At 34.4% G+C, this 10,796-nt stretch overlaps 1 protein-coding gene across 2 annotated transcripts; it reads right to left on the bottom strand.

The window, feature by feature from the left end:
* Nucleotides 1–5,464: 5,464 nt before the first annotated feature.
* Nucleotides 5,465–10,220, bottom strand: LOC131433101 (uncharacterized). Of its 2 annotated transcripts, XM_058599912.1 has the most exons (5): nucleotides 9,091–10,220; nucleotides 6,350–6,755; nucleotides 6,086–6,290; nucleotides 5,877–6,017; nucleotides 5,465–5,816 (listed from the first exon to the last, which is right to left on the bottom strand). In XM_058599912.1, the coding sequence occupies exons 2-5, from the start codon at nucleotides 6,530–6,532 to the stop codon at nucleotides 5,662–5,664; spliced, it is 684 nt and encodes a 227-aa protein (XP_058455895.1). In that variant the 5' UTR covers nucleotides 6,533–6,755; nucleotides 9,091–10,220; the 3' UTR covers nucleotides 5,465–5,661. The 2 variants fall into 2 exon arrangements, with proteins under 2 accessions (XP_058455895.1, XP_058455896.1); XM_058599913.1 differs by lacking the exon at nucleotides 9,091–10,220 and having other exon boundaries at nucleotides 6,350–6,788.
* Between the last annotated feature and the right edge of the window lie 576 nt (nucleotides 10,221–10,796).

The raw sequence follows: 10,796 nt of genomic DNA, 5'->3' as shown, positions 1-10,796 counted from the left end.
ATTTTTGGACTACACCGATCAAATCTGTACAGCCACAGGTACAAAAATAAAAGCAACAAGTGCGGCATGCATAGGAACAACAAAGAAGGAACAGGTGAATAAAGTGCAAAAAGTACAGGAAAAACCTGTCTTAATCCACCTAGTGGTATAATGATGCCTTTCTCATATTACTCATATTTCCAAAAACATCAATAGAAGATTCTGTCAAGTAACAGTAACTTTCTTTGGGCATAAACTAACATAACCTTTTCAATTTGTAAACAGTTATGTCAAGAATTTTACTTTATTTTGCATCGTCGCACTAAATGATTAAACGCACTTCGCCCTATAGATCTGGAACCGGAAGTCGGACCCGGATGTAATTAAACAGCAACCTATGAGACTATACATGGAACGACTGAAATTAGCTCTACGCGTAATTCTGTTACTTTTGAATTAGTTGATCTTAACAACAAAATTTCCACAATAACTATTAAATTAGTACAAATTCAGAATTTACTTTGCTGAAAAAACTCTTGTTTTGCCTTTCTCATATAGAAAGGTTATGCAATCACTGTGAAAACCGACTTTTGAACCGAGGACCGGAGGGCCAAGTGTCATATACCATTCGACTCAGTTCGTCTAGTACGCAAAATGTATGTGTGTGTGTGTGTGTGTTTGTGTGTGTATTTGCGTATGTGTGTATGTAACGTTTTTTTGCACTAACTTTTCTCGGAGATGACTGAACCGTTTTCACAAACTTAGATTCAAATTAAAGGTCTTGTGGTCCCATACAAAATTCCTGAATATTATTTGGATTCGACTTCCGGTTCCGGAATTATGGGGTAAAATGTGCAAAAAATTGTGAAAATAAGTGCACTAACTTTTCTCAGAGATGGCGTGACCGATTTTCACAAACTTAGGTTCAAATGAAAAGTTTTGTGATCCTATACGTACTTCCTGAATTTCATTCAGATCCGACTTCCAGATCCCGAAATATAGGGTAAACTGCATTAAAGAAATTTTACCATCACTAAAAGGGGTGAAAAACCGTAGAAAGTTTTCTAAATCGACCTCAAATCTTCTCCAAATGATAGTTTTTATCAGTAGACGGTCAAACAAACTGATTTCGATTATTCTTTTAAGAATCGAAGAAAAATAATTTTGAAGAATACCACAGTATTATATATGATAGTATGATTGATATAAGAAAGGCATCATTACACCACTAGGTGGATTAAAACAGGTTTTAGAGATTGTGTTTAGTTGGAGAATATCTTGGACACAATCCAGCAATATTTTAATCCAACACGAAATTCTCATTGACGACTAATGTGATTAAAATTTAAAAAACCTGTTTTAATCCACCTAGTGGTGTAATGATGCCTTTCTCATATCAATCATACTATCATATATAATACTGTGGTATTCTTCAAATTTATTTTTCTTCTATTCTTAAAACAATAACCGAAATAGATTTGTTTGACCGTCTAATGATAAAAATTATCAATTGGAAAAGATTTGAGGTCGATTTAGAAAAATTTTTACGATTTTTCGCTCTTTTCAGTGATGGTATAAAATTTTTAACACACTTTACCCTATATTTCCGGATCCGGAAGTCGGATCCTGATGAAATTCAGGAATTACGTATAGGACCACAGGACCTCTCATTTGAACCTAAGTTTGTAAAAATCGATCGCGCCATCTATGAGAAAAGTTAGAACATATATTTTCTTTTTTTGCACATTTTATCCCATAACTCCCAAACCGGAAGTCCATATAATATGAGGGATTTTTTATGGGACCTCAAGACCTTTCATTTGAATCTAAGTTTGTGGAAATTGGTTCAGCCGTCGCCGAGAATAGTTAGAGCACTTATTTTCACTATTTTTTGCACATTTTACTTTGTATGGGACCACGAGACCTTTCATTTGAATCTAAGTTTGTGAAAATCGGTTCATCCATCTCCGAGAAAAGTTAGTGCGAAAAAACGTTACATACACACCTACGCACATACACACACACAGACATTTTGTGCACTCGACGAACTGAGTCGAATGGTATATGACACTCGGCCCTCCGGGCCTCGTTTCAAAAGTCGGTTTTCACAGTGATTGCATAACCTTTCTATATGAGAAAGGCAAAAATGACTCTATTTACCTATCACCATCATTGCTGAAAGACAGCACAAAGAAAACGAAAATGAAATTGGTTTTATGAACAAGTTTCCCAAGTAGCAAATGTAACTTATTGAACTTTCAAGATGTTTTACAATTGATTTAGAAATGTTATTTATGTTAGATATGTTTAGAAATATATATTAAAATTGGTTGTGCTACTTATCACTGTTAAGTTTCACAATACTACCGTAAAAATCACTGTAGAACAACTTTAAGTACATCTAAAACAATTGTGCAGTAAATCACCAACTTGTTAATGTTTCATTAGATACCGGAACCGGAAGCCGAATCTGGATCAACTTTTCGAGGACTTTTTAAAAGGTCATATTATTTGCTTCTTACTTTGTGAAAATTGGTTGAGAAATTTCCGAGAAAAATGATTTCGTATGTTTTCAAAAATTTGTACATATTTCCTTATAATTCCGGAGCCGAATGTCGGATCCAAATGAAATGTAGAAAAATCTTTTATTTGAATCCAAGTTTGTGAAAATCGGTTCAGCCATCTCTGAGAAACGTGTGTGACTATTTTTTTTCCTTTTTTTGGTGCATATCACCCTGTGATTTCGGAACCGGAAGTCGGATTAGGATAAAATTTAATAGCGACATTTTGTGAACTCGACGAACTGAGTCGAATGGTATATGACACTATTCCCTCCGGGCCTGTAAAATCGATTTTCACAGCGATTGCATAACCTTTCTATATAAGAAGGCAAAAATACAGAAAGTACTGTGCAGAGAGAACAAGAACAAGTACAGAAATGAGAGGAATGAGTACAAAAAATACTGGCACATGTGCAAAGAATGCAGAAACTGCTGATAGTACAGGAATAAGTACTGAAGGTACAGGAATAAATACAGAGAATATGGGAAAAGGTAAAGAAAATACAGCAAAAGGTACGTAAAATTAAAAAGTACAGGAACAAGCACACAAAGTACAAGAACAAGTGCAGAATATACACGACAGGTACAGTACAGCATTAAGTACAGAAAGTATAGAAGCAACTGCAGACAATACAAGAACAAGTACAGAAAAAAGTTTAAAGTTTAAAAATTAATTGCAATGGGCAAAAACTTTGACTGGTAAATTCAAATATGAAAAAGTTTATATTCCACGCATTCCAACGATAGCTATTGAGTTTTTTCATCAATACGTTTATTTCATAAGGTAATATACTTGAGTTTGTCATTTGAATTCAAACTTCAAAATCCCATCCATCCATTAAGCTCAAGGGCAATCGTAGTGGCATGAATTCGGAGTATTTTTTTTTTTCACAAGAACAATTGTTTGTTTTGAATTTTGTTTACGTTTCGTGTTACACTCATCAGTGCATAGCAGTTCAAATTGAACTGCTTAATGCAAAACTCGGCAGTTTAATTTGAACTGCTAAAGACGTAAAGTTTCTGCTATTTGCAGAACACTTTTTGTTTGACACCTAAGTGCCATATCTAAGCTGACGTGCCGAACGAAAACGGATTTTCGACTCTAACTGACCGATTCAGGCCTGGTCATTTAGGGGTAAGCCTAATTTTGTGCTTAGGGCACATAACCGTTTTGAATTTTGTTTACGTTTCGTCTTAGACTCATCAGTGCATAGCGGTTCATTGTACCATGTTGCCTTCACGCGTGTCGCAAACCATCGGTCTTAGATATTTTCATTGAAAATAGAAAAACGAAAAACATTGTTTATCATAGACCAACCAATTCCTATTCCCAACCTGTTATCCGCGATATAAAAAATGGGAACCGCAGTCATAGAAAATTGCAATAACTTTTACTGGTTACATGATTAAAATCAGTTTTGTCTATCTTTCCAGATATAATTTATCCAAAGCTACCAAAATTTTATAGTAACATCTTGCTATGATGGAATTTCAGCTTCATTGAAATTTTTGCTCAAAAATTTGTAACTATTGATAAAAAAACATGGGATGCGTTTCGATCCAGCCCCCCTATTAGTAAATAGTCTTACAATCTTGTAAAATTACTCAATACTTTCAAAGCGTGTTTCCGACAATCTCCCGAATTTCACGAAGCGAACCGGCTTTCCAACAGGTTCGATCTCCATGATGGTCCATATATTTCCAATTGAATTAGCATTAGGAGATTAAGAGGAGAGTCTAAATTGGCAATGTCATTTTCCTTCTTACAAACGGGAACGAAGCGACTTCGATAGTTCAGGTCAGAACTCAATTCGGGTCATTTTGCCCCCATGTACATGAGATAAAAACTTTGACGATTATTCAATTTAACTGCTAAAACACTATCTGTATTAGAACTGAATTTAGAAAAAACGAAGGATCGGCACAGAAGTTGACTGCGGTTGCATTAATAAAATCGTTTTCATAACTCTAGAAAATTCTATAAAATAAACATCAAAAATTACATATAATAACGATATAATTGGTTTTTGTCCATTTTTCCAGATATGATTAATCCAAAGCTACCAAAATATGATATGATATGATTAATCCAAAGCTACCAAAATTCTAAAAAATCCAAAGCTACCAAAATATGATATGATATGATTAATCCAAAGCTACCAAAATTCTAAAACAAATCCACGTTTCCCAAAAACCCACGTCAAAAATGTTGTATCAACCGAGAAACCACTTGACCACTCACGGGTTTTATTCATCTCTACTCAGAATATGAGACTAACAAAATATTGCACTTGATGGGTATAAGAACAACTATCGACGTTTAATTGCATGAGTGTGAAAATCATTGCTTTAAGCCAATACATGGACAATAGGAGCTTTTTTTTCAATAATATAATTTTTTTTAAGGCATACTGCCAAGATGCCAAGGGTATTTTTTAATTTTTATTAACGACTAACTTAAAACTAGAATAGTATCATTAGGAAATGTCGTATTGGGGTCGCAGTGGTCTAGTTTGACAGATCCAACCTTCAGCTGGCGATCGGCAGTGGCTGGTGAAATGGATATAGCATGAGAATCTTCCAGATGATGTTGGTAAATATCTAGGTTGCCGCATCCTTCGGTCCGTGTGGGTCCACGGAAAACACCCTCAGGCTACGAAGACCCGGCGGGTGGCGGGTACAAATGTTTTTTTTATTTTCCGAGTCTACACGTAAGTAATCCTAAGGTTTTATCGTTTCAATCAATTAAATTGAATTTTTAATAAATTATCGGAAGTAAATTGTAAACAAAAAAAATTTAAATCTCATTCATATAAAAGTGATTCGATATTTTAACTTTACTACTCAAAATTCACAATTTTGCAAGATTTTTAAATTTGGTAATTGTAATAAAATTAATTCTCTGGTCCATCGTTAACACGTTGTCATGTTTTATAAAAAAAAACAAATCGAAGGGCTTGTCATCTTCGCTTAATGACATTAAAAAAATATTCAACCTGATGTTCGAGATGTTTTTCTTATACTGGTGTGAAACAATCTTTCAATCACGATGAACTGAATGACTTGACATGATCTTATACTTATAATCTCAAAGGCCAATGTGCAAAACTCACTATGAATATTATCGACACAGACCCTTAAATTGACCGTACATCGTCTTCACAGCACCAACCAAAGTAAGAGCTATCACGATCGTAGTGAATGAAATCAACATATTTTTATTCTCGACAGATTGCATTCTCCTTGGTGAGTATTCCAAAGCAAGTGAAACCATTCCTAAGAATTCAAAAAAGCATTAAGGAATATATTGAAGAAGCAATCGAATCGAACGCTTACCAATGACGAAAGCTACTATTCCTGTAAGATAGTGACCAAGTTTGACATAGACAGGTCTTATGATATGCTTAATTTTCAATGAAAAATATGATGCTATTCCGTTTAGTAATGATAGAACGATGAACACCATCGACACTAAACCTACAGTCGGGCAAAAAAATAATTATTTAAACAGCCGTTGATAGTATAGTTTACCTGTAATACAATACCTGTTATTGCGTGGTCCGATTTAAAGTGCGATCGTTTGTTTCGCTCCTTCATGTATATCTCAATGCCAGTTCCAGTGAATATCGCCACAAAACCGATGGTTTGCAGAATCCAATGTATGTGGCGCTTCGTTCCTGCCGTGTTCAGTGATGTCCATGAATTGGAAGAGTACAGTGTCAGGAAGGACTCCGCCATGAAGAAATGATACTGTAATTTAACATGTTACAAGCAATCGTCACATAGAATTAACACCCAAACGAGCTTACCCCGACAGCACAAAGGAATATGTGCCACGTGAAAAGATGCTCGAATCCATTCATGTACGAAACGTAGGATAAATATATAGTGACATATCCTATCAGAGCGTGATTAATCGTATTAAATAACACCTCTAAGTATTTAACCTTTGTTTCGACAGAGCTCTTTTGCGGTTCTTCATTTGGAGCCATTTCGTAAACTGTACAGCACCGTGGTTGACTAGCCTGCAAGTGGCTGCATAGCACTTCTTATAAAATGTCATGTACTTCAATCTTTTGAAGTCGGCCTGATAGTAGTTATCTGGTACTGTTGGGATACGTGCCGCTGATCTGCATTTGCTTATCGGGTTTGCTACCAGTAATAAATGTTCCGGTCATAGAAAGCAATTGTCGGGAACTGACCACTCTCAATAATCTATGAATGGGAAAATAGACATGCCAATCACAACTGATTTGATAACGTACAACTGAAACGATTGTAAGTACTGAAGAACAACCTATGCGACTCTAGTCGGTCGATTTTTATAACATCAATTAAACAGCTGAATGCGATACATCGGATTAATGCAAGTTTCGTTTGAAAAATGTTTGAATGCAAAAACCGGATAGAAGCATTCATTGCAAATATCATTTGAAAATATTTTTTTGTTAGCATAAACCAGACCAAAAAACTTCAAATATAAAAATTGGATAAAAACTTAACCTGTACTTCCAACACAAATGTTTTTATCCATCTCTTACATTAATTTTTTTTTGCCTAATACCGTTTGTTTGTTCGTTACGGGGCAAGACGCATTCCACAGCGAAAGTCGGCAAAAAAAACTTGAATTGCAAGACGGATAAAAACATTTATTTTGGAAGAACCGTTTAATTTTTTTCGGCTTTTGTATTCAAATATTTTTTACGTGAATACGTCTTACTTTACTATGGGACGCATTTTCAAAAATCACTCTGTACAAGAATGGGCATAACTTAATCGTGAATATCTCTTGTTATATTCAACGCAACAACATAATGGGAAATATGATCAGCAATTTATGACAAAATTTTATTGAGATACCCACAAGTAATTCAAAATAAAGTTTTCTAAAATGTTTGCTATGAACGAGAATTAAAGTGAAATTCAGTGACAAAATGAGGTGCGTGAAATACCAATTGCATGAAATTAACGAAACATCGCACAAAAAGTAAAAAGAAACATGAAATGTTTTCAGTGATTGAGTGCAGTGGGCTAACGGACACGTATTCTACACTCTTAGAAAAAACGAAATTTACGCTTGATGTAAATTCAAGTATGCCGTAATTTCTTCGGCGATGACACAATATTACATCTACTAACATGTAAACATATATTTTGAGTCTGTGTCGATGTGAGTTTCATCTAAAACAACTGTGAAGTTAATGATATGACTTATCTTTAAATGCTTTGTATTGTGAATGTAAGTAAATCGCGACGCTCCCTTTATGTGCATATATAAAGATGTAAATTTTTTTAAGTGTGTACGCTAGTAAAACACACACCAACTATATATGGTTATAAACCCTGAGTATTCTTATTGACTAACATAAGGGAGACACATTTGTGCATGTTGTTTAAGACGGTCAATTTAGTCATTCAATTTATAACCAAAATTCTTTTATAATTGATTTTCTTGCCTACTGCGAAATTGTTATACACCAAAATCTTTGGCATGATGGCAATACTTCATCTAACTGATTTCAACTATGCATCATTTTATTTAAAAAAAACCCTATGTTAATCCACCTTGTGATGTAATGATGCCTTTCTCATATTACTCATAACATCATGAATATGACTATGGAATTCGCAAAAACAACTGTTCATTAAATAGAAATAGGAAAGTTTGTTCGGACTTGGTCTAACAAACTCTACAAATTCTGTTTACCCTGTAGTACCGGAACCGGAAGTAGTATTCAAATCAAATTTAGTAATTACGGATAAAATGTTCTAGAAATTTTTAAGAAACTTTGAGACCTTTTTTTTGAATCCTAGTTGTAAAAATCGGACTAGCCGTTTCAGAGAAAATTGAGTGCTCATTTTTTCTCTAATTATCACATGTAACTCCGGAACCGGATTCAGATGAAATTCAATAGCAAGCTAATAAAACCTTTTAGTTGAATTTTAGTTTGTGAAAATCGGTTCAGCCATCTCTGAGAAAAGTGAGTGCATATTTTTGTTACATACATACACACAAACAGACATTTGGTCAGTTCGTAGAGCTGAGTGGAATGATATATGACATTCGGCCCTCCGGGCCTTGGTTGAAAAGTCGGATTTCACAGTTATTACATTGCCTTTCTATATGAGAAAGGTAAAATCTTAATGATATTCAAATTGAATGATGAATGATATCTTTTAGGGAAATTACAACTGACTTGTTATTACGTTAGTATCATAACGGAATAGTTTTTTCATAGTGGAATACAAAAGAACCTGTCCTTTCTATTTCTAAGACGGTTTAATAAATTATGGTTTAGGTATTCTTAAAATCCAAGGATGTTTTTACGATTTTTACGTTGCAAGATCCGTGATCGATTTTTCCATTTATTGTTATTCCAACTTACTCCGATAATATCTTCAAATCAACATGTAACAACAATAATAGTTGCTTTGAAATGCTGTAAACGAATTCAAATAGGAGAGATTTTTCAGAATCAATGCAAACGTCATTTTTATGCGGTCCTACGAAAGTAGATCAATAATACTGCGGAAGCTGAACAAGTCTTACCATATTTCTGCCTCATCGAAAAGCTTGATTTTCACTCCTCTAAATATTAATGATGGCTTTTCCCACAGATCATTCACTGCCCTGAACGAGGCCGTCCATTGCACTCAAGTTTGCGCAATTCAATAAGGAATCCTGACCATTCCATGTTGTTTTTTTTTTATTGTTTTTTTTTTTTAAGCAGTCCTCTGCGGTCCTCGTTGTGTCTTTTGCTTAATTTTCCTAAAAAAGCACTAAAAGATGTTTCTCAACATTGGGACAATTGCTCCCGTTTCGTCTTATCATTTTTTGTGTGGCCGAAACCTTCTGCCTTTTATTTCATCAGCACGTCAACCATTTGATGTATTGCTCTCGGAAATAAAAGGACTCAGAAATTGTCTCCAGCAGGTTTCGTGACATTCCGAGTGGTTTGTGTGGGACAATGATGACCTGGGTATGGATGAAAATTCCCCCTCGTTCCCCTCCTTCTTTTTCATTGTATCTGTCGTCATAATTAAAAGCATTCAATTATTTTGCTAAAAACCACGATTCAACCAGTAGGGGCAGTGTGGAATACCAGCGTAATTTGGCCTCTTTTCCCGATTATTGAGTTTTTATACGTTGATATCAGTATGCGTATCACAGAATAGCAACCCTAAAACACACAGAATAAAAATTAAAATTTTAAATTACGAGAAAACGTTTTTCTTCTGAATTGCCGTTTTCTTAGGTGGCTCTTCTTCCGAAGCCGGTTGTACGTTTGATTTCGGAAAGACAACAAGAATTCCATGCGCGTTTGCCGAAATGCATTCACAGCATGTTGCAGGAACAAGCAAAAAGCTACGGTGTCGGTTGAATTAAATAGAGTTCAACGCATGGAAAATTAAGGAAAAATATGTTAACTTAGATGTTGGTCCGATGGCCGTTTACGGATGAATCCACCTTTCTCCGCCCGACAGCGATATTCGTGTGCTGTGAGGTTATTGGCTTATTTTTTCGTTTGCCTGTCCAGCTGCGAAATGAAGAGCACCAACCGTTAAACAGCGTTTCAGAAAACATATATACATTTAATCAATTAATTATAATATTTTTTGTTGAGTTAACCTAATAAAACTTGCATCTTAGCATCCAAACTTTGACAGTTCAAAAATCTGAATAGGGAAAATTGTTATTTGGTCCTACTAATCGGACACGGAAGCCAAGGATGCAAAGTATTTTCAAAACATTGCTCAATTGTAATTCAGAATATCTATTATTGAACCTGAACTTCAAACACATGCAAAAATTTATCGAGAAGTACAAAACATTATAAAACTATTCTGAAAATTATCAAAATTATCAAAAAAATATTAAATCCATCTAAAGTCTTCAAAATGATGTTTCAATAGATGGACATTGGAATTTTTTTATTTAGAAATTTCTATTTACAATAGTGGAAAATTGACCATTCATGAAAAAAGCTGAAGCAATGTTTCTTACTGCGATTAAAAGAAAACTAGTTAATTGAATTGCACAGTGTTTTGATCATTTGGCCTTTCATACTTGTTATTCATACGATTCGTTATTAATCATAGTTACTGTTGTTTTACATACTAATGTTTAAACATAATATTTATTTTAGTTAATAATAAAATATTTACCTACTCAACTATCCTTAACCTAATAAGCACAAATTTTGAATTATTTGTTTTCAGAGGTTGAGGACCTCTCTTCATATTTCGTGCAGTATT

The sequence above is a fragment of the Malaya genurostris genome, chromosome 2 (genome assembly GCF_030247185.1).
Source record: "Malaya genurostris strain Urasoe2022 chromosome 2, Malgen_1.1, whole genome shotgun sequence".
Lineage (NCBI taxonomy): Eukaryota > Metazoa > Arthropoda > Insecta > Diptera > Culicidae > Malaya > Malaya genurostris.
This window is presented reverse-complemented; position numbering and strand designations above follow the sequence as displayed.